Here is a 21,556-nt window from a genome sequence, read left to right as displayed (position 1 = left end):
TTCTGGTCCATGCCTTCTTGCCGTAACCCACCATGTCACAGAGTCAATTCATTCGCTCAAGCTCTCCTAAATTCCACCACGAGCTCCCGTTATTCGAGCTCGCTACTTCCCTTGACAGATAATGAGTGAACCAACCCAGCCAGATTCCCGCAAAGATAAAGAGGTGAGTTGCGCTTTATCGAACGAAGCTCCCACTCCGAACACCACTGATGGATAGGCAGTGTCGGATATGCCATCGCGTCTTCGCCCGGTCGGAGCACTTGACTCGCCATTTTAGAACACGTACGCGGGATTCGGTATTATCTGATGTTCTTTTGGACTCAAGTAATGTAAGAGGCTAAAAAAAATTAGACACCGATGACAAGCCCTTCGCTTGCCCAAGCTGCAGTCAGTCGTTTCGCCGGCTAGACGTGAGAAACATTCATATTCGACGTTGCCATGAGAGTGACCACAGTGTACACGAGTCTTCAGCAACGAGACGTATTAGGGGCCGTACGAGGGTTGCGTGCTTTAATTGTCGTAAGCGCAAAACACGCTGCAGCGGCAGCACCCCATGTTCCCAGTGCGTCGATGTTGACGGTGCCTGCACCTATCCACCTTCAACGCCGTCGGCTGCTGCTCAAGCTGGCGGTCGACTGCTCGCAGCTGAAACAACGTCCACGGCGCAGGCGCAGTTTGTAGCGAACACCACGATAGGCTCTCCCTTGCAAGCACGATTACAAACCACAACTCCGGGACTACCTCCACAGTACGCGCCACACGATCAGACCAACGATTTTCTTCTGGGCGCAAGCAGTGCCATCGAATATACCCAGGCGCCTATGGTAACAGCGAATGTACAACCACCAAATGCGCCGTTGAGTGGGCACGTGGCTGCCCGCGCATGTAGCGTTGTGGGATCAGACGCCGGGCTTGCCAATCCTGAGTGGCTATCAGCCGACTTCTCTGTCAGTTTCCCGTTCTCTGTCAGTCTCTTATTATTTGCGCTGGCCTCCTATGACGCGATGTTGTTGGTAATGCTGACACTGCGAGATAGGAATCTATGCTGTGGCTGGATGGTCCTGAGTATGACGACCAGAACTGGGAGCCAGTTGCGTGGCCGCAAACCCCGCCGGTTGTTATTCTCTCAGATTCGTCACCTGGAGGACCCTCTTCATCAAATCTTACCCCATTAGTAAAGGATTACTTCCTTCGCAAGGCCCGTATCTCGACCCTGACTCTCGATCAGCCTGAGTGTATGTGGTACTCGAGTCAGCCTCCGAGGACGAGCCCAGATGAGTTTACAACAAACATCTTTCTCAATATTTTTCGCCGTCATATCCCGCCGACATTCGCCCTATTCGAGGAGCTAGATCCATCGGGAGCTGCAAACTCCTCGTATTGTATGGCAATGGCTGCCGTTGGTGGCTTGTTTTGCTCGACTCAAGGCAGCTATAACGTTGCGAGATCATTGTACAACGATTCTAGAAGGATTTTGCTTACGAGAGTATGCATTCTATTGGCAATTCTTCACAGGCAAACCGGTGTTCTAACGGATACCGCGACAGGTAAACTGCACGTTACATTGCTCAGATCCTAATTCAGCTTTGGATCCTACCACGGCTCTACGAGAAGCAAAAACCGTATGTCTTCCTACTTATTTACCCGCGTTTATTTTCTAAGTTACTCTGCTAGTTCATTCTGTTGGAGATCTATGGGCTTTGCAGTGGTGACAGGCGCAGCTTCGAATTCTCAGAAGCCATGCACGACGACACAACGTGGGTACGTCAAATCTTTACTCTTATCTGTTGTAGCAGTAACAGAAGGGCAGATATAGAAAACTCGGAGGATCGTGATTATTAATCTCTTAAAGGCGGTGCGGCGATATATACGACAACAGCAGAATACGGGCTCAAGCCAACGCATAAACCTCCGGTATCTAGCAATGTGTTTCGCATTGAGCGAAGCGATCGCTAATTGGTACTCATAGGCTTTTAGAGTGCATGTATGTGCTCGACTTGTACCGCGTGTTACTTATGCGGAGGCCACCTAGCTTGGGCGAATATGACATTGCTGCACTTTGCAGTCATGACAGGGGCAGCGAAGGTGAAGCCACCGAACTGTCCTCTTTTTCCCGCCTAGTGGAAAGCTTTGTCACACCAGGGTACCCTATCGACCCTATAACACTTCAGAGTCACAGTATTTCTAGTCTTGGAGCACTGAGTGCGTACCTCTGGCCGGTCACTCGCATGTCCTTCAACCAGCAGACGAGCGGCGGCGGAGCGCCAGCGCAGAACCCCCTTTGGAAGCGGGACTTTGTTGCTCTGGCTTGTGACAAGTGGTGGAACTCCCATCAGCCGAACAGCGACCCATTCACTGCGATTCTATACCACTGCGCGAAGCTTATAGTCCACGCGGATATCGAACTCCTCGAGAGCTACTTCTCCCGGTCCTTACAGAAGGAGAGGCGAGGCCATGCCGAACTGGCGGAGTATAAAAAGGTACGTGCCTGGTCAGCGAGCCACGATGGCGCCATTGCTTCATCGCACGGCAACGCCGTATTTCTTGTGGCTGAGAGTCTTTGGTGCCGAGATGGTAATGATGAAGGCTCGCTGGCCCATGGAAGCTACTTGTGGGCTACAACGCAGCCCAGTACCGACCCTCCGCATATGCCATACATCATCTACTTTGCGACATTGGTACTCTGGGCTCAAGATGTCGCCAGGAGCGGCAGCGAGGATGCATTGGCTGGTGTTGCTCTGCTTGCCCAAGGCCAGCGACTACTGAGAAAATGTACATCGCGTATCGCAGCTCTCATGGAGCGCGTCTTGGGGTCATGGAACTAGCAATCGCTGCAAATAACAGGGTTGTCAAGCCTTAAAGGGGATTCTTTTTTCGTCCTTTAACACGACCATAAAGAGCCATGGTGATATTAGTATAGGCTCTTGGCACGGCCGGAGGAGCGGTTGCACAAACACACCGTTTTTCCCCATATGGATGATATTGCTGCAAGTACAACACTCATAGGGGTGCTTCGGCTTTAGAAGAAACACACACCTCGGACCTGTCGCCATCGCAACCACCTAGCGAAGCTCTAGGCCGACCTTCTTGTGCCACCTGAGCTTGGGATGCGCTTTGTGTCAGTAGCTATGCATTTCTTAGCAAGGATACACTACAATCCGGCACCACCACCCGCGGCGCACTGATAGGCGGGGCCAAAACTCTCAGCACCCCATCGGAGCCGCGCTGGAACCCCGTCGAAAGTCCATCGGGACCCCGCCTGAATTCTACCTGGGCAGCGCTGCTGACCCGCTTTCGCGCTTTTGTTGCGGCATATTGCAGTATCAGCATTATTAACTTTTATTCTCTGTATCCAACTTGCTTACAGTGTCTTCCGGTACTCCATGCTGGATGTTGGTGCGGCAGTTGCGGCCCCATCTCGGGAAATGGGGACCTATGCATTCTCTCGCTTCTGCCAAGCTGAGCCAAGGACTGATATTGACAAGTGCATGTCAAATCACGTTCCCATATAACAGTCGGAAGCCGCTTCGACCTATTGCATTTCCGGATCTTGTTGTTTCATAGAGACCCGAAACAATGGCAAATCCTCCTTGCAACATTGACACGGCTCCATGCCCGGCCCTACATTTTCTTGTCGTCGGTGGCGGGCTCGGTGGGCTCACGGCAGCTCTCTCTCTGCGAAGAGCAGGCCAACGTGTTACGGTAATAAGCAACGCTCAATATTGCGATCCAACTGATGGCTAATCAGATCCGAGAGCAGATATTTGAGCAATCCAGGTTTGCAAGCGAGACTGGGGCCGCTATCAACGTTCCGCCGAATGCCACCGGGCTTCTACTCCATTTGGGAGTCGATTTATCTACTTCCGGGGCAGTGGAGCTGCAACAGGCAAGTATTGCGTCCGGGTAGAACGAAACAGGAGGCGGATGAAAGCTGACAGGTGTCGCACCAGATAACCGGATACGACAAAGACGGGAACGCTGTCAACAATATCAATATCCTGGCGGTTGACAAAAGCTGGCAGCATGTAATCTGCCCTCAACGACATATATGCCGGTGTCTTGCGCTGACAACTGTCCTCGGGGATATAGAAATATCTGCTGGCGCACCGTGTTGACTTGCACAGCCAGCTCAAAGATGCAGCGACCTCTGCCAACGGTGTTGGGATCCCAGTCGTCCTCAAACCAGCCTCTCGAGTTTCAAAACTGGATCCTCATCGTACAACCATCACACTCGATGACGATACAGTAGTCACTGGCGATGCAATTATTGGCGCGGATGGAATCCATGTAAGTCGGTGAATCCTTCTCCCCGGCCATCATTACTGAAGCTCTGCCAATAGTCCACGACTCGTGGTATTTTGACGTCCACTCGGCCGCAGCCGTCGGGCAAAAGTGCATATCGTTTCCTTGTTAGCAGAGACGCGATTCTTCAACTGCCAAATGCTCGTGCTGTCCTGGCCAAGGATGGCGAACTCGTGTTTTGGATGGCTGCAGACCGGTACGAGACCAAACCGATATTTTCGCTATTGCTTTTGATGCTAATACGCTCTTCATGTAAGACGAATTGTCATGTATCCGACGCGAAATAACAGCTTGTGGAACTTTGTCTGCATCCTTCCCGACCCAACCTGGGATGGTGCAGACGATAGCTGGAATCGATCTGGCTCTCGGGAAGACCTACTCAAGGCATTTGAGGGCTTCGAAGAGCGCGCCTTGACCCTTCTGCGCATGGCTGACCCGGCGACTCTAAAGGTGTGGCGGCTCATGGACATGGGGGCGATTGACGACTGGCAGACAGGAAACTTCTGTCTCCTTGGTGATGCCGCCCATCCGTTCCTCCCGCACCAAGGCCAAGGGGCAGCACAGGCAATGGAAGACGCTGTCTCTCTGGGCGTCCTTTTCCCGTTCGGCGTCGAAAGGTCAGAGGTGCCTGCGCGGCTGAAGCTGTATCAGCGGTGCCGCAAGGATAGAGCCGAGGTCGTTCAAGAATTGACGCGTCAATCTGGCGCAGATATTGACCCCTCTGAGTCGGGCGGCATGAGACTGGATCATATTACAGAGTTTATTCGCATCAACTGCAATTACGATGAACTTGCCAGTTCGGCTCAGAGGCTACGCCTGTGGGAACACACGGAAAGGTCCAGGCGATATTGGCGCATGCCAGTGTCCTTTGGGCCGTCGCCGGGCCCGCGCCAGTCGCTTGGTCCGTGGACCTGGAGGAACAGCAAATCGACCTTCATTTCGCGGACAATCAAGTTCAAAACCTCGCGGGCCTCGCTTAGCACTCTCCTGCCAACTCCCGCCTTCTCCATTCCGTCATCAGACAGCTTTGCGTGTGCATCCTATGTGCATACCTCACTGGATAAATTGGACTGGCTTGCGGGCAAGGGCTACGACTATATTGGTTTCTTCATCCACGGGGTTCAATTCGTCAAGAAGGATGGCTCCGCTGTTAGTGGCACCTTTTTGGCGGTGATGCTGGAGAATCTGGCCGAGCCAATCCTGACGGGGAGAGAGGAGCTCGGGTTCCCAAAATTGTTCAGTGAAATCAATACCCAGCAGAGCCTTACAAGCTACCAAGCGCAAGCGAGCTGGCGGGAGTCTGTTTTTCTGAAACTTGAATTGGATGGTTTGAGAGATGGTGAACAGCCTCGAGCAGCTGATGATTCCCGTTTGTTGCTCTACAAGTACATTCCAGCGACCGGTGAGCCTGGCGTGGCAGATGTCGAATATCCCGTATGCGCTCCGCAGCATCTCTGTCCCGGCAACTTTGATCGATTTCAGACGGCCACAAAGGCAAGGATCATGGTTGAGGAGCGAGATGAAAGGGCTCTCCCTAGCCTACATCATGTTGCATGCGGATTGGCCAAGATTCCAGTCTATAATATTGTCGAGGCAAGTATAGTAGAAGGCTCTTGTGTCGATAACTTCTCGGGAGCATATAGAATAGAGTAAGCCGGTGTTATGAGCCAAGTAAAGAAGCTTTGCACAAATTTCGCCAGGACGGCTTACAGAGTTACCAGGAGAACACATCTGACGAGGTCCATGGACGAAAATGGCAAGCCTGCTTCACCCTCGCCGTACTAACAATGAATTTCTCAGGCTGAAAATTGTTATCTGAATGCAAGCGTCTGATCTTGATTGGTTCTCGTCTTTTGGTTGCCGCAGTCTACTAGATAGGGTCTCTATGTCCGAAGCGGGGGGGTGCCAATGGCAAGTGAATTTTGATGACCTTGCGAATGTTGGCCACATAAAAAGAGGAATTTATTGAGAAAATGAAACTGTCCCTTTGACCTGTTTTGCTTTTTCTTGATATTTTCCCCTCTTTTTCTCCTCCTCATGGGGAATTTGCCTTGGGGTCGACCTGCACGGATGCTTTGGCTGGTGAAGCGCAAGAATCCCGTGAGACAATCTAGAAAATAGAACTTAGGATGGAACTTGGCCTACAAGACAGCCTCTATCTTAGCTGGGCGGCACCAATGGTTTTATATCTTTAGTATCACGACCCTAGGCACGTCAACATCGCAGAACGAGGCGACAAGACCGACAGCCCGGTGTGTAGGGTACGCATCTATGCCGCTTGACGACAACCGCACTAGCGGATGTTATGCTACCCCTTCCTCAGTCTTGTGCTCCCCTCACTTCTGCACTGCACACAGTTCCGCCAATTCCGCGAGACATCCTTCCTCGCCAAAATGGTCCCCGGACACAGCATCTCAAACGTCCGACCGTTGCATTTCCGACAGGAAGCAACACAGCGGCGGCAGTTGCGACGATGGGCACGCGCCATGTCACCTTAGCTCTGGCGTGGCGGGTGGGGGAACCACATTGTTCTGGAAGCCCCGAACCCACTGATAACCCTTCCCAATGAAGCTTAAGTTTTTCTCTTTCGCTAGCGTGCGCCAGAGAGGGCTGGAGAACCCTGGTACCTTGTCCGTTGCAGGAGAGGGGAAACGTTTGCGGAAAAGGGCCTCTCTGGTTGGACGCGACACCGCGTAGGACGTGGTGAATTTCTCCGCAGAGAAAGCTACGAGTAAGCAGCTACGGGGTTGGCCGCCCCGATGTGGATTTCATGGCTTGAGAGAGTGAGGGAAATTCCACCGGTCGGCGTCTTGGCTAAGAGATAAAGGGCTTTTTTTTCTTGTCCCGTCAGGGCCTTGCACTCAGATTAGCAGGCCCCCAATCTAAGCCCCCCTCTCCCAAAGCTCAAAGAGTAATGACCCGGTATGGAAAAACAAAAACACATCGCTGCAAGAGCCAACTACTGATTAACTAGCTTGGCCCCTCCCTCCCTCTCGGGTCAGCTCAGACATGTTTTTCGTTGCGGTGGCTTGCCGTCTGCGGTCTGACAAGCAGTAGCCGGGCGGCGGCGGCGCGGGCTGCCACACTCACTGGCAACTCGGCTGAAGGGGAAACAGCTCACTTGACCAACTCTAGCGCAATCCTTATGCGGAAGCTTTATTTATGCATTTCTGCCTTGCTCGTCCAATATCTTTCAGCTGCTACCCCTAACAAGCCAGGCTGGCAGTGCCCACTGCCAGGAAGACGCCCACACAGATGCGATGCTACGCAAGAACGTGCGCGGCCTACTTTACCCCATGTCTCAACTGGTAAAGAAAAGCAAAGGTGAATTCCGGACCCGTGAAAATCCTGGCCAACGCGCAAATCCTTTCCATGATACCCCCCATTCTTCTTAGCCTGGAGAAATTTCTTGGCGAACCCGCTGCCCAGACCTGGGGTGTGTGGACCAGCAGGTTGGTGGCATCAGTCAACTAACCAGAACGGATAGGACGCCCCGACACTCTAACTCTGTTCGAGTCCCTCCTCCTGCGCCTCAGACGGCACGACGCCTCGTTACCGCAATCTTCTTTCTGGCTGCTGAGATTAAGTGCGCCGCCGGTGCGCCCACCTCAGCCAAAAGAGGCGTAGATCCGCGTGGGTTCCGTCGGCATCGCCTGGGCCTGACTCTCGTCGAGCCCGTTTTTTTTCTAGCATTTCGCCTCTTGGGCGTAGCGTAAGTCGGCTCTGGCGGTCCCAAGGGTGGATTAGTTTTCCGTATCTATGCGAAGTTGTTGTGGTCCTGGGGTATGGGCCTGCAGGCTGCGCAATGATAACGAACCCCTCCCATGATGAGCAAGGATCTAGGCCAGCTAGTTTGTTTCCTGGAGCCGTTGTCCAGTTGGGGTTGAGGCGACACAAGAGCTCAGCTGGCTGACCACCCGGCCTTGGGGAGTCCCTACAAAAGGTCCCCCAGCTCCCACCGTCCCTCTCCTCACGGAGCTCTCTCACTTGACCTCTTTTTGTATTTTCCGGACCTTTCTTCCTTTTGGGGGTTTCGGGCATCGCTGTTTTCTGAAAGACACTGCAAAGGAAATTGGATCGCTTGTCGCATCCTGCTCACCCCACCACCGTCCAACCCCGTCACTGTGCCACCGGCGCGCACGCACGCAGACACACCCAACGACGCCGTTCGAGCCGTCGCCATTCACCATGAGTGACAAGGAATACGTCTACGGCGGCGATGGCGCCCGCGACGAGAAGACTATGGGCCCCAATGACTATCCCCATGAGCACATCCGCGGTCTGGAGACGGACCCCGACTCTATGCTGCATCGTGGGCTCAAGGCTCGTCACATTAGCATGATTGCCATTGGCGGTGCCCTTGGTACTGGTCTCATTGTCGGCACCGGAAAGGCTCTTGCCCAAGCTGGACCTGGCTCTCTCTTCATCTCCTACCTCTTTGTCGGATGTCTCGTCTTCATGGTCATGGCCGCGCTCGGCGAGATGGCCGCTTGGATACCCCTCCACTCTGGTTTTACTGGTTACGCTACCCGCTACTGCCACCCTTCTCTTGGATTTGCCCTCGGCTGGTGGTAAGTCTCACCTCCGTGTGTACCTTGTACGTCTCATTGCATACTGACTGTGCACAGCTATCTTATGAAGTACCTGGTCATCACGCCCAACCAATTGACAGCTGCTGCCCTTGTCATCCAATACTGGGTCAAGCCCGAAAAAGTGAACCCCGGTGTCTTTGTCGCCATCTTCCTCGTCGCCATCCTGTGCATCAACTACTTTGGTGGCATCAAGTTCTTTGGCGAGTTTGAGTTCTGGCTGTCGTCGTTCAAAGTCATTGTCATCATTGCCATCATCCTCTTTGCTCTCGTCATCGCCTGCGGCGGTGGCCCCAACCATGATGCGACTGGCTTCCGCTACTGGTCCAACCCTGGCGCTTTTGCTGAACTCAAGGGATACTCGACCGGCTCCCTCGGCCGATTCCTGGGTTTCTGGTCTGTCATGGTCAACGCCACCTTTGCTTACCTCGGTACCGAGCTTGTCGGTGTCACTGCGGGCGAGGCGCAGAACCCACGCCGAACGATCCCCAAGGCCATTCGCCTGACTTTTTACCGAATTCTCGTCTTCTACTGCCTCAGCGTCCTGTTGGTTGGCATGATTGTCCCCTACAATTCCCCAGAGCTCGCTTTCGCCAACAAGCAAAGTTCGAAGGGCTCAACTGCTGCCTCCTCTCCTTTTGTCGTTGCTGCCCAGCTTGCTGGTGTCAAGGTCCTCCCCCACATCATCAACGCCTGTATCCTGGTTTTCGTGTTTTCTGCCTCCAACTCCGATCTTTACATTGCCAGCCGTACCCTCTACGGCCTTGCTTCGGACGAGTCGGCCCCGGCCATTTTCAAGCGCACTGACCGTCGCGGTGTCCCGTACGTCGCCCTCGGCACTGCCGCTCTCTTTGCCTGCCTGGCATTTATGAACGTGAGCAGCGATTCCAAGACCGTCTTCAGCTACTTTGTCAACCTTACGACCGTTTTCGGTCTTTTGGCGTGGATTTCCATCTTGGTCACCCATTTGTACTTTGTCAAGGCCCGTGAAGCCCAAAACATCCCCAAGTCGGCCATGCCCTTCACTGCGCCGCAGGGCTACTGGGGAAGTGTCATTGCGCTCTTCTTCTGCTGCTTGATCTGCCTTACCAAGAATTTTACCGTCTTCATTCACACAGCGGACACCAAGTTTGCGTACAAGGACTTTATCACCGGCTATATTGGCATTCCCGTCTACCTCATCTTCCTGTTTGGGCACATGATTATCACTAAATCTCGCCCTGTCAAGCCTCACGAGGCTGATTTCTACACCGGAAAGAACATCATCGACAACGAAGAGCAAGAGTACCTCGAGAACCTGAAGCTGGACCGTGCCCAGAGCAAGGGAGCTCGCAAGTTCTACCACCGCTACATCTCTTGGCTTTTCTAAGTCGCGCACATAGTTTTGATGTAAATGATATCCAAATATAATGATCTTCTATTTAAAAGCTTCTGCATGGTCTTTAATGAAATGTCTTGAGATAGAGACTCGGGAAAATTACGTTTGAGTTGAAGACGTGGTGTGGAACCGCCACGTGATGCCGAACCAATTTTCAAGCCGTCGCGGGACAACTGCGCAGACTTGGAATGGAAATATCATTGCAAGCATTGGTCGATATTCCACGAAAGAATACAATCTCAATACGATGGATCTGAAGAACGTCCAGCGCATTGAGCTACCTGCCACGGCGGACATGCATGTCCATCTCCGCCAGGGCGACATGATGGAGCTTGTCGCACCGACCCTTACCGCGGGCGGCGTTGATACGGCTTTCGTGTAAGACCTGGGAATAACTGAAAAAAACGTTCATTAGCTCCATACTGATTGTTAAATTGTACAGTATGCCCAACCTAGTATGTCTTGCTCCGTGCTGAGTTTGATGAAACCGATACCGAGCTTCAAGGCTGGTGTTACGGGCGGGTGTATACTAATGAGCGCAGGTCCCTCCTGTGACCACGGTTGAGATGGCTCTCGAGTACAAGCAGAAGCTTCTCGCCGTCAACCCCAACGTCAACTACCTCATGTCTCTCTTCCTTCACTCCACCGTCACGCCCGACGTGATTGACAAGGCTGCTGCGGCCGGCGTCACCGGCGTCAAGCTGTATCCCCAGGGTGCCACCACCAACTCGGACAATGGCGTCGCCGATCTCAAGGCCTTCTATGACACGTTTGAGGCCATGGAGAGAAACGACATGGTCCTGAACCTGCACGGCGAGGCTCTCGAGGCGCTGGCTCCCGCCGGCATGACCCTCGAGGAGGCTTTCCTGCCCACGCTCAAGAGCCTGCACGAGCGCTTCCCCAAGCTGCGCATCATTGTGAGTGTCTCAAATCTAGCAGCGTAACCCATTGTGACTAACCATGAACAGCTCGAGCACTGCACGACCTCTGCTGCTGTCGAGGCTGTCAAGGCTTGCGGCCCCAACGTCGGCGCCACCATCACAGCCCATCACCTGTACCTCACCGAGGCCGACGCCTGCTGCGACCCCTTTGCCTTTTGCAAGCCGATTCCCAAGAAGCCCCTCGACCGCGACGCTCTCATCAAGGCTGCCATGAGCGGCAACCCCAAGTTCTTCTTGTACGCCCCGGCAAACTCGTCCCTCTACTACCACCATCTTGCAGCTAACCAGACCGCAGTGGAAGCGATAGTGCCCCTCACCCTATCCAGAATAAGACCTCGGCCGAGCAGGGCAAGGCGCCCGCCGGCGTCTTTACCCAGCCGTTTGTCACCCAGCTGGTCGTCCTCGCGCTGCAGGAAGGCATCGAACGCGGTGTCCTAGCCGACGCGGACGTGACGCAGGAGAAGCTCGAAAACTTCCTCAGCAAGAACGGCCGCGCCTTTTACAAGGTGCCGCAGGCGACACGCCGCATTGTACTGGAGAAGAAGGAGACGATCCCGACCAGTGTCAAGAGTGAAACGGTCGAGGTCGGCAACTCGCGACACGGAGACGAGGTCTTTAGCCTGCGATGGCTGTAAATAGAGGGGTATTAAGGAGTCTACGAAAAGTTTTAGAATGATTGAATGTGAATGAACAAATCGAAATTGACTATCGGCTGAGTTGGAGTTATTGTTTTTTGCGCCCGTTTGCATGGCCATTAATGCCGGCCGCCAGCCGTCGGCTGCCAGCTGGCAACCGCGTCCGCTGATTGTGCGCTGAACTACAGCAACAGCAACATTCACTTCCTCTCTTCATCAACTACAACAAGAGAGGCAGGCATTATTTAACAGAACACGAGATCCAGTGGCAGCAGAAGCAACAGAAGCAGCAGCAACAGCAACAGCGACAGCAGCAGAAGCAGCAGAAGCAGCAGAAGCAGCAGAAGCAGCAGAAGCAGCAGAAGCAGCAGAAGCAGCAGAAGCAGCAGAAGCAGCAGAAGCAGCAGAAGCAGCAGCAACATCCGCGTCCCAACCAAAGCAGCCCTCAGGCGGCGGCGCCATGGCGACGCCAGCACACGTCATCGCGGCCGTCCAGGCAAGGACCTTTACTCATCTCTCCCGTCCAAGCCATGACTAACTGGTGGAAAAAAACAGGCTGACTTGGGTAGAAGCCGCCAAGAAGAGCTTCCGCTGAGTAACGAGGACAAGCGAGGACGATCGTACATCCCTCCGCCGGTCGACGAGTCAAAAAACTATGATCCACAGATCAAACAGCTCCTAAAAAGCAAATGGTCCAGTACGCAAACGCACTTGTGCTTCGAGTCGGGGCAGAACGAACCTAATCGTACCAAATATAGCTGCGATTGCCGATGAGGAATCTGAGCAGATGGTTGGTTTGACGAACCTCAACGCTCGACCATGGGCATCATCAGGGTAAGTGTTGATTGATGGACTAAGATGCAGACGGCTGATGCGGTACAGATATCAAGCACCTTCGCTATTTGTGATCCCGAAAAGCACACCGCCGGCTGCCCCCCGACCAGCTGTATCCCAACTAGCTGCATCTCAACTAGCTGCATCTCAACTGGTCGCACCGCCCGCCGCTACGCCTCCAAATCCCACACCCACGACACCAAGCAAACCGGCCCAAAACCACGTTCTAGATGCCGGGAAATGCCATGTTTCCATGTACGAAGGAAGCGTACTTGTCCCAGACGCAAACTTTTGCGTCGCTGTCAGTGTTCACAACGATGCGGCATTTTTCATGTTAACAGCGCCCGGTAAGCCACCTGTGTGTCTGAACGTTTTGGACATCGAAGCACCAATTATTTACGGCACTGCCTGCATTATCAAGACGCGGCATACCAACGGAAAGACGCTAGAGTACACAATCAAGCCGCTTGCTCCATCAACAGCGGAAAATCTTGCGCGAGTGCTGGAGAATATCCAGATTGCTCTTCGAAAGGCGTTGAAACTCAGCCCGCCGCCGAAACCACCATCTGCGCCATCGACACCATTTGTGAAGACTGTGCCAGCAAAGGCCTCCGCAGCGGCATTTGGCTCAGCGCCACCGACCCGGTCCCTCATATGCGACGACTCGCCAGAGTCGTCGCCAGAGCCATCTCCGCATTTTACAAAGAACCAGCTCGTCGAAGTGACCGCCAAAAAGCCCGGCGGAAACCCGACAGTGAAGCTCGATGATGTCATCAACAACATCAGCGTCACTGTACGGACCGCGTACTGTCAATTAACGGGCTGCTCCATGCCCATTCTTCCAACTGGTGAGCAGGCAACTGACGCCGCGATGGCCGAGTGGCTAAAGAAGGGCCATCTAGACTCGGATGCGGACGAGACGAAGCGCGGCCTCTTGGAAATCTTGCGATTCCTCGGAGCATTGCAGCTCAAGAAATCCGCTGCGCGGGCCCCGTTGATGTGCAGCCAGACCATGGACGCCTTGAAGACGATTGACCGCGGCATTAAAAACAACGGCGGCAGTGCAAGCTATAGCGCCTCCGAGATGATGGGGCTCAGGAAAGATGCGGTGGTACCCACGGCGATCAATGTGCCTCAGGAGATCAAGGTGCCCACGGGGGCCAAAATGACTGCGGAGACCAAGGTCAAGAAGGGCCTTTCGAGCTCTCTCTGGGCATAGGTAGGAGTGATGGCAAGGGAACAGGTTGTTGTCGTATTGGGAGTTAGATTTGGGCGATCTTCGGTATCTTGGTCATCTTTTCCTGTTCGTCTTGATTGCTGTCGTTTCTGTTTCACCTCGTTTCAAGCAAGAGAGTTTTCTGATCCAATAGCTTCAAGGAGTAATACAATGGCGCCTTTTTCTTTCGCTTATACTTGGGTGGGCGTATTCAGCGCGTCCTGCTTGACCTTGCACTTGGCCTCGTACTTTTCCAGCAGTTGCACGGAGTCACTATCCAGGGCCGCTTTCGAATCACCCTGCAGGATCTGTGCGGTAAAGTCGATGGCTTCCTCGTACCGCCGGAAAAAGTAGAGCTCCTCGACAGCGTGTAGCAGTTCCTGGATGTCCATCTTACTGGCGCCGGGCTGGAGCGGCAGCTTGATTTGCTGGTAGATCTAGCAGAGTATTAGCCACCCGAACGGATTGAACTATTTTTGTGATTGAAAGACAGCAGCTGGGGGAACGTACATTGCCGTTTTGGACCTTGGTCACGTAGGTCGCCCGCACAGCCTGAAATTCCGCCTCGGACTGCCCGGTGCGCTTGGCCTTTTTCTCCGCAGGCGTGTCCTCGGCGTCGGAGACTTCAATGTTGAGGATGCCGTCGTCTTCCAGGTCACTCATCTTGGGCTGCGTTATTGGGGTATGTTGCTTGGGGATGTCTTCTGTCGGTTCAGGATTGAGGTTTTTCATTCTCGTTTTTTGGCGTCTGTGAAGGTGGCCACGGCCCCACTCGCAACTCATACAGCGAGTCTTGCTTCGTGTGGTTCTATCACTTTTCGTATATATCCTTTGTTTATATATTCTCCTTCTTCTGTAACAGCCGTGTACCTCACTTTCTTGATTCTTGTTTTTTTTTCTTCTCTTCTGGTCAACGTTGCCGGTGTCAGCTCATGTCGCCAGATTCGTGCCAAATCGAATGCCCTGTCGGAGTCGGCTCCGAATCAGATTTACCAGCGCCGACAAGCGACTATACGTCTCTATCTCGTCTTTAAGGAGATAAAAAAACTACGAAAAATGGCGTGGTATAATGTCGATATTTGGGCACGTCTGGAATACACTAATGTATAGCATGCGGGATGACAAGAGCAGCATTTCGCCAAAATCATTCCGTCAGGGCCACCTTCTAGAATGACTTACACCGAGGTTTAGATAATGAAACATCACAACCGGTTTTGCCTTATCAGTTACATATATGATCGTACGTAACACAATTCTAGAACTGCCCTGTGCAGTAGACTCTCACTTGTTAGATACACCTTTCTCTTGATACGTAGGTACTCCATGATGCTAACCACCACTCCGCAGCTTGAAAGCGCTGAGGGGCACACTTTCTTGTTAGGAACCGTCACTTTCTGATTTCGCAGTGGTCCAATCGGCAATAAAATGGCGTTCGAATATGAAGCCATTTGAAAAAAAAAAAAAAAAAAAAAAGTCTTGCCATGGTATTTCAAAGACTACGTCCATCAAGCCTACAAGACCAGCGACGCCAGTAGCTCCAGGGCGCCTCGGCGCTGCATTGAAACAGACGGTGCCCCGTAGCGCCTGTAGCCGACCCCACCTTCCCACTGACAGTCTGTGCTACACCAAAGGCATTGCAGCTTTCTGGACGAGGCAGCCACAACAGCTTATCTCGTGCATCTGGAGTTTGCTTGTTCATTTTCATAGACAGCACAGCTTTGGCACACTATGCCTCTGTAAGTTGCCCGCCCGATGAAAGTGCCCTCGGCCATACCGGAGAAAACTTTCCGCTAACGCCAGCGTTAGACACCTGCTGCCGAAGAAGTCATGGCACGTCTACAACCAGGACAACGTTGAGCGCGTGCGCCGTGACGAGGCCAACGCCAAGGCGGCCGAGGAGGCCGAGGAGCAGCGCATGCAGGAAGTCGATGCGGCACGACGACTGGCGATTCTACGCGGCGAAGCACCACCCCCGATCGAAGACGAGGACGAAGCTGTCGCCACCGAGGCCAGCGGGAGCAGACAGCCGCACGCTCTCGGCACGGGCAGGCGGCCGCGGAAACGACTGGGCGAAGACGACACCGACTTCGAGCTTCGCATCGCCAAGGAGCGCGGAGAGACCGTCAGCCGAGCTGCGGCGGAAGCGCGGCGCACCACGAGCTCGGCGCCGATTGTCGACCGCCGGGGCCACATCAACCTGTTTGGCGAGCACGACAAGCAACGCACCCACGCCGAGAAGAACGACGACGCTGAGAAGGAAACGGCCAACACGAAACGCTCGTACGAGGACCAGTACACGATGCGTTTCTCCAACGCTGGCGGCCATCAAACGGGACTAGACGCGCCGTGGTACTCGACGGCGGCTGACGGGCAGGCGGCGCCGGTTGTGATGAAGAATGTCTGGGGCCGAGACGACCCGCACCGGAAGGAGCGCGACGAGAAACACATCGCGTCGAGCGATCCGCTGGCCATGATGAAGCACGGCGCCGCCAAGGTGCGCGAGCTCAAGCGGGAGCGCAGCAGGTTCCAGGAGGAGCGCGCGCGCGAGCTGCGGCAGATGAAGCGAGAAGATGAGCGCCACGGGCGTCGGCACCGTTCGAGGAGGCATCAGTCGCGGTCCCCGAGATCCGAGGAGAGGCGGAGGTCGGACGACGGCAGAAGCTTCCGCAGGAGGGAAGACGAGGAGCGCTCGAGGCATGGTCACCGCGATCGTGACCGGAGTAGGGAAAGGAGCCGTGGGGAGAGACGGCATCGACATAGATCGCATTCACGAGAGCCGGATATGCGTCGCCGCCATGATGAGAAACGACACAAATGATACCCCGCGCAAGCATGTAATTATTATCTATTAAAAATTGTATCAAGGCCATACCTATGTCCCAACGCTGTACACTCAAACCCTCGTTATTTCTCCGTCCACGGCAGCTTAATCTCCACGGGCTGCATGTCCTCCGTCGTCATGTCCACCAGCGCCTTGACCCCCAGCCCCCTCAGCGCCCTGTCAATCTCCGCGTACACGCCCTCGGAGATGCCCTCGCGGCGGCTCGAGTATACGTCGATGCCCTCCTTGGTGAACATTGTCGGCGCGAACCACGTCACGGCCCAGCGCTCCGCGCCGTCGGGCGTCTCGCCCCAGCCGAGCACCTCCCAGTGGCTCGACACGAAGAAGAGCCAGCCCTTGCCGCGCCAGTCCCAGCCGCCGCCCGCGTCGCTGCTGCGCGTGTCGACGCCCGTGACCGTCTTGAGCACGCCCTGCTTGGAGGTGGGCTCGTACTCGACCAGGTCGTCGATGCGCGCGCGGCCGTCGCCCTTGGCGGCGAGCGGCGCGTAGGTGATGCGCACGTTGCGCGCGGAGCGCCACATGGACAGCGTCGAGTGCGTCACCGTCCATGTGCCCGTGAGCCAGTCGACGGGCGGGGGCGGCGCTGGTGATGAGGTTGTTGCCGCCGCCGCCGTCGCCGCGGGCTTTGCGCTGGCGTATTTGGAGGGCAGGCTGAGGGTGATGGGGCCAGTGTTTGCCGCCATGGTTGTGGTGATTTTTGCGTCTCCTCTTGTTGTGAGTTTATGTATTGGTGGTGCAGATATATGCTGTTTTTATCTGGAGCCTGAGAAACAAATGAAAAGATGAGAATATCGAAGGGGGTTTGGGCGATGAAACTGGTGACGCGCTGATGGAGCGGCCCATCTCTCTCGGAAGTTGTTGGTACCGAGATGTAGCGGCTCAAGCGCGCGCAGGGGGTGTATCCTGTTGGCCTACGCCCGTCGTCTGAGCTGCATCTTATCAATCTATAAAGCGTCAGATGTGTTTTTACCGCGACTTTTATGGATAGCAGGTTTTTTTTTAAACAATTTCTTAATTCATGGCGCGGCATTTCGCTCCGATCCAGGACAGCCCTCCTGTACATGGGCACACACCAGTCTCGACTTATACAACTGCAAAGCCGGATGTCACTCAACATGAGCGCAAGGAAACAATATGGGAAAGCAAGATGAGTTCAGAAACTAAATGGTCGTTGGAGTATCCTGTATCAATCGAATTTTTAGCAGAACTGCGGCTAAATGACCAAAAAGGACTCTTGCTCCTCGTCTCTGGCGTTGGAGCACAGCAAGTACATGAAAGCTAGCGACAACTGCAAAGGCTGTTCTCCTGCCGTAGTCACACTCGACGAGCCAAAACAAATGCCCGACTGCCTATTTTAAATAAAACGGGGGCACTCGTGTGCTGTGGGCTATATGGTATTGTTTGAATGCATCATTTGATCGAAGCCAGAATTGCCTATCTCGCGGGTCGCAATGTGCAGCGCGATTTCCGTAGGCTAGTCGGCCAATGATCAGACGCGAGGACGGTATTTGAGAATCAATCAACGCTTCATCTTGAGGCAGCTTTCGCTACTCATGGCCTACAACATGATGCTGCATGTACGCCAAGTAGGAGGTGCAGCCTGCCACCCGCCAAACACACGCGCATGGACCAGCTGCATTGTCGCGAATCAGTCGGCAACTTGGCGGCTCACGGGGCACTATCTTGACTTCTATTGGTAGAACTACTTATACGCACCAAATTACAAAGTCTAGTATATAGAGTTGACTCTGACGCCATGGGCGTTTCTTGATAGGATTGGGCTTTCTACTTAGTAGAAGATACATTCGGCAAGAAGTTCATTATCGGCCATTCATCATATTCCCACCGGTTCTCTTCATCCTTTGTTTTTGCTTCCGTTTTTATTTGGCAGTCTTTTGTGCAATACGCGAACCAAATTTTGGGCCTCAACTTCGGCAGTCTCTCCGTCTCTTCAATCACCCAGGGGTGATCGTCCTTGAAGTGATGGGGGTGTTCCATATGTAGAAATGTATCGAAGACATGAGGGCGTTCAAAAACCTGCGCTGGATCCCTGAAAATATTGCTCAGGGGGTTATGCTGCTTCTCGTGCAGCCACTTAAGTGCCAGGAGTTTCCACGTTGCCTTGGCAAGCCATCTCGTCACTTGCGCTGGAAACTCGGATGATTCGATGGCATTGAATTTTTCTGTCAAGGCCACTCGTTGTTGATTTTTTGGGTTCTTGTTGAACAATGTGCGAAATTTAGCTAGGGTGGCCACGTCGTCGTAATCAACCAGCTGGGAAGGCTCATCCGCGATGCGACCAAAGAGCTGTGACGCAAGCACATCTGCTTTTGTGGCGTGGATATAGACCGTTTCCATAGCGACATCAACGTCCATAGGAACGCTCAAGTCTGGCCTTAAATCCTCCTCGTCTTCCTCGTCTCTTCTTTTAGCGTTGCGAAGCAGATACACGATCGAATCCTCGTCGTCCATTCTGAGAACCGGCGTGTAGTTGCTCTCCGGCGCCGACGGATTCGAGTAAAACTTATAAACATGGTCCGCCATCAAACAGACTGGTGCTCCCGGATGAAAGCGCCTCTGCTCCCATAGAAAATACCCCATCATGTCTTCATCGTGACTTGCTTCGGCTGAATGAACGGGCGACCATGCACTCAGCAGAATATCGAGCTTTGGCTGTATCCATACAAAACAGATGGAAACACCGCTATCCATTTCCTTAACGCCACCCCAGCGAAAAGCCACTTGGCGAGCTTCACGACAGACACAGGCAACGAAGGGTGGCGCTCTGGCCCGGTGGTACACCCGGCTATGGCCTGCCCAACACTGCTGCTCACTTTCGTGCGAAGGAAACCACTGGCAAGTCTCTGTCCAAACGGGGTCATCGAGGGGCACGACGCGACGGGGAAGGCAGAAAAACCAGATCCGGTCTCGCAGCTCCGGGGGGAGACGACTGAAAAAATGAAACCTATTTGTTGGTGAGAGTTTGGCCATGGCTGGTGATGGACGCGATAAGTTTGCGTGCGCAGTTTTTTTATTTTTTTTGGCTGAGAAGAAACGAGAGACAAGGTCGAGCAAAGTACGTGAGTCGCGGCCTCGCGTACAAGTGAGGGTTGTAATGTCAAACACGAAGAGCATCCCCAGCCGGGGGGCAACTGTGATATATCATAACTAGCGATTCGAAAGCTCTAAGAACTAATATTTTATTATCAATACGACTATGAAGTCTTATATTATCGTAATTTCAATCAAGGATTAGGCCCACCGTAAACAAGGCTGCAAGTCAATATCGTGAGTTAGTAGCCCGAAGCGGTTAAAACGTGCGCTCACATAACCATGCCGGCTTTTTTGTTTCCTCCACGGCGCCGTATCCACGCAATAACAACCCTGAATCCTTCAAACTCCGCATCGCCAATGGTTTCTCGCTCGTTATGTGCGCTATAACAGGCAGCAGCAAGGGGAAAAGGCTGAGAGAGCGCCGCCTAAAATCCCCTGAGAGGCCTTCCTCCTCCTGTTCGTTCACCCTTTGTTCTCTTTTATTCCTTCGGTCACTCCAACTTGTATATTCTGTCTTTACTGGTCCATATTCGCACTTCCTTTATCGTTTCGACTTGCCTGCTTTTGTCTTCACGTACAGCCATGCTGTCCAAGCCCTTCGTTGCCGCCTACGTGGCTTTGGCCACCGCGCTTCCTGCCTCTGCGCAGACCTCTACTGCCTGCAACCCGCTTGATAAATGTACGTTCTTAGCATCCATGACTCTATTCAATCCAGTAGAATAGTATGTCACGTCGTCACCTCCAGCCTGTCCCGCTGATCCTGCTGTCGGCAAAAAGGGCATCAGCTGCGACTTCACGCAGGGCGAATGCTCCGCCTTTGAGGCTGAGGCCGGCAAGGCAGTCATGTATGAGTCCAACGGCGCCATTTGCGCCATGGCTGCCGTCCATCAGGCCCCAACGCTCCGCTCCAAGGAGTACATCTTCTTTGGCCGCGTCGAGGTCGAGATGCAGGCCGCCCTGGACCAAGCGTCATCAGCACCGTTGTGCTCCTCTCCGACGACCTCGACGAGATTGACTGGGAGGCCATCGGCTCCGAAAACAAGATGATCCAGTCCAATGTCTTCTCCAAGGGTGATCAGGCCTACCACAAGTTCGGCGGGTCTCCTCCTGTGGACGACATTCGGAGCAAGGTCCACAAGTACACCGTCGACTGGACCCCCGACCGCATCGAGTGGTCCGTGGACGGTACTGTCCAGCGCATCCTCACTGCGAGCCAGGCAGTCGCTCGCTTCCCGAGCTCGCCTACCCAGGTTAAGCTCGGTGCCTGGATCGCCGGCCACGACGGCAACGACCAGGACACTATCACCTTACGTTGGTGTGCTTAGCGCGAGCCAGAGCCTTATTTAGAACGGCGATTCGACGCTATTTCTTCCGTACTAGCATTGGGAAATTACGAAGGATCATAGCCTGCATGTGTGGCATAGTATTGCCCAGGGATCATGTGGTATAATTGAATAGCTTTTCTGCTGGTGAGTACCGCGACTTATAATATGCCACCCAAATCACCCAACTACGTCTGCGCTGTTTCCTCCCACTTCTCGCATTCTGGAATGCCCTCGCCTGTGCGTGCATCTTGTCTTCCCTTCGTATCTCACCAGCCACTCCTACCACACATTGCAAGGATGATTAGATTTTACTTGAACATATGAGTGTGTCGACATTGTGAGTGGCGGGGCAAAGTGGCTGTAGTTCGACCTATAATCATGACAGGTTTGCCGCTTCTGGTGCACTGGCGCACTTGCACTTTTGGTATATTTATTTTATA

General features: G+C 53.7%; 10 protein-coding genes across 12 annotated transcripts; 8 read left to right on the top strand and 2 right to left on the bottom strand.

Annotated features, from left to right (window-relative positions):
* Nucleotides 1-121: 121 nt before the first annotated feature.
* Nucleotides 122-2,825, top strand: LMH87_000175 (uncharacterized protein; the record flags this gene model as incomplete). The annotated part of the gene is made up of 9 exons (XM_056198040.1): nucleotides 122-163; nucleotides 222-282; nucleotides 352-410; nucleotides 564-947; nucleotides 1,037-1,486; nucleotides 1,548-1,622; nucleotides 1,675-1,761; nucleotides 1,853-1,914; nucleotides 1,970-2,825. 9 exons carry the CDS (start codon nucleotides 122-124, stop codon nucleotides 2,823-2,825), a joined length of 2,076 nt encoding a protein of 691 aa, XP_056055028.1.
* A 751-nt stretch (nucleotides 2,826-3,576) lies between these two features.
* LMH87_000174 (uncharacterized protein) lies at nucleotides 3,577-6,121 on the top strand (the record flags this gene model as incomplete). 3 transcript variants are annotated; one of them, XM_056198039.1, is made up of 7 exons in its annotated part: nucleotides 3,577-3,702; nucleotides 3,761-3,886; nucleotides 3,951-4,025; nucleotides 4,090-4,287; nucleotides 4,341-4,498; nucleotides 4,560-5,951; nucleotides 6,103-6,121. In XM_056198039.1, the coding sequence occupies 7 exons, from the start codon at nucleotides 3,577-3,579 to the stop codon at nucleotides 6,119-6,121; spliced, it is 2,094 nt and encodes a 697-aa protein (XP_056055025.1). The 3 variants fall into 3 exon arrangements, with proteins under 3 accessions (XP_056055025.1, XP_056055026.1, XP_056055027.1); XM_056198037.1 differs by lacking the exon at nucleotides 6,103-6,121 and adding an exon at nucleotides 6,024-6,087; XM_056198038.1 differs by lacking the exon at nucleotides 6,103-6,121 and having other exon boundaries at nucleotides 4,560-5,955.
* A 1,095-nt stretch (nucleotides 6,122-7,216) lies between these two features.
* LMH87_000173 (uncharacterized protein) lies at nucleotides 7,217-7,929 on the top strand (the record flags this gene model as incomplete). The annotated part of the gene is made up of 4 exons (XM_056198036.1): nucleotides 7,217-7,224; nucleotides 7,277-7,299; nucleotides 7,558-7,626; nucleotides 7,790-7,929. The coding sequence occupies 4 exons, from the start codon at nucleotides 7,217-7,219 to the stop codon at nucleotides 7,927-7,929; spliced, it is 240 nt and encodes a 79-aa protein (XP_056055024.1).
* A 561-nt stretch (nucleotides 7,930-8,490) lies between these two features.
* Nucleotides 8,491-10,260, top strand: LMH87_000172 (uncharacterized protein; the record flags this gene model as incomplete). Its single annotated transcript, XM_056198035.1, has 2 exons — nucleotides 8,491-8,873; nucleotides 8,931-10,260. The coding sequence occupies 2 exons, from the start codon at nucleotides 8,491-8,493 to the stop codon at nucleotides 10,258-10,260; spliced, it is 1,713 nt and encodes a 570-aa protein (XP_056055023.1).
* A 148-nt stretch (nucleotides 10,261-10,408) lies between these two features.
* On the top strand, nucleotides 10,409-11,845 carry LMH87_000171 (uncharacterized protein; the record flags this gene model as incomplete). The annotated part of the gene is made up of 5 exons (XM_056198034.1): nucleotides 10,409-10,647; nucleotides 10,712-10,724; nucleotides 10,812-11,186; nucleotides 11,238-11,446; nucleotides 11,506-11,845. The coding sequence occupies 5 exons, from the start codon at nucleotides 10,409-10,411 to the stop codon at nucleotides 11,843-11,845; spliced, it is 1,176 nt and encodes a 391-aa protein (XP_056055022.1).
* Nucleotides 11,846-12,305: 460 nt separating this feature from the next.
* Nucleotides 12,306-13,898, top strand: LMH87_000170 (uncharacterized protein; the record flags this gene model as incomplete). The annotated part of the gene is made up of 5 exons (XM_056198033.1): nucleotides 12,306-12,341; nucleotides 12,401-12,542; nucleotides 12,604-12,679; nucleotides 12,728-13,527; nucleotides 13,582-13,898. 5 exons carry the CDS (start codon nucleotides 12,306-12,308, stop codon nucleotides 13,896-13,898), a joined length of 1,371 nt encoding a protein of 456 aa, XP_056055021.1.
* A 188-nt stretch (nucleotides 13,899-14,086) lies between these two features.
* Nucleotides 14,087-14,627, bottom strand: LMH87_000169 (uncharacterized protein; the record flags this gene model as incomplete). The annotated part of the gene is made up of 2 exons (XM_056198032.1): nucleotides 14,087-14,332; nucleotides 14,406-14,627. The coding sequence occupies 2 exons, from the start codon at nucleotides 14,625-14,627 to the stop codon at nucleotides 14,087-14,089; spliced, it is 468 nt and encodes a 155-aa protein (XP_056055020.1).
* A 996-nt stretch (nucleotides 14,628-15,623) lies between these two features.
* On the top strand, nucleotides 15,624-16,713 carry LMH87_000168 (uncharacterized protein; the record flags this gene model as incomplete). The annotated part of the gene is made up of 2 exons (XM_056198031.1): nucleotides 15,624-15,631; nucleotides 15,702-16,713. 2 exons carry the CDS (start codon nucleotides 15,624-15,626, stop codon nucleotides 16,711-16,713), a joined length of 1,020 nt encoding a protein of 339 aa, XP_056055019.1.
* Nucleotides 16,714-16,799: 86 nt separating this feature from the next.
* LMH87_000167 (uncharacterized protein) lies at nucleotides 16,800-17,420 on the bottom strand (the record flags this gene model as incomplete). The annotated part of the gene is made up of 1 exon (XM_056198030.1): nucleotides 16,800-17,420. The coding sequence occupies one exon, from the start codon at nucleotides 17,418-17,420 to the stop codon at nucleotides 16,800-16,802; it is 621 nt and encodes a 206-aa protein (XP_056055018.1).
* A 2,953-nt stretch (nucleotides 17,421-20,373) lies between these two features.
* On the top strand, nucleotides 20,374-21,116 carry LMH87_000166 (uncharacterized protein; the record flags this gene model as incomplete). Its single annotated transcript, XM_056198028.1, has 3 exons — nucleotides 20,374-20,470; nucleotides 20,537-20,705; nucleotides 20,759-21,116. 3 exons carry the CDS (start codon nucleotides 20,374-20,376, stop codon nucleotides 21,114-21,116), a joined length of 624 nt encoding a protein of 207 aa, XP_056055017.1.
* Between the last annotated feature and the right edge of the window lie 440 nt (nucleotides 21,117-21,556).

The sequence above is a fragment of the Akanthomyces muscarius genome, chromosome 6, assembly GCF_028009165.1.
Source record: "Akanthomyces muscarius strain Ve6 chromosome 6, whole genome shotgun sequence".
Lineage (NCBI taxonomy): Eukaryota > Fungi > Ascomycota > Sordariomycetes > Hypocreales > Cordycipitaceae > Akanthomyces > Akanthomyces muscarius.
Note: the sequence above shows the minus strand (reverse complement) of the source record. Positions and strands in the feature narration are given on the sequence as shown.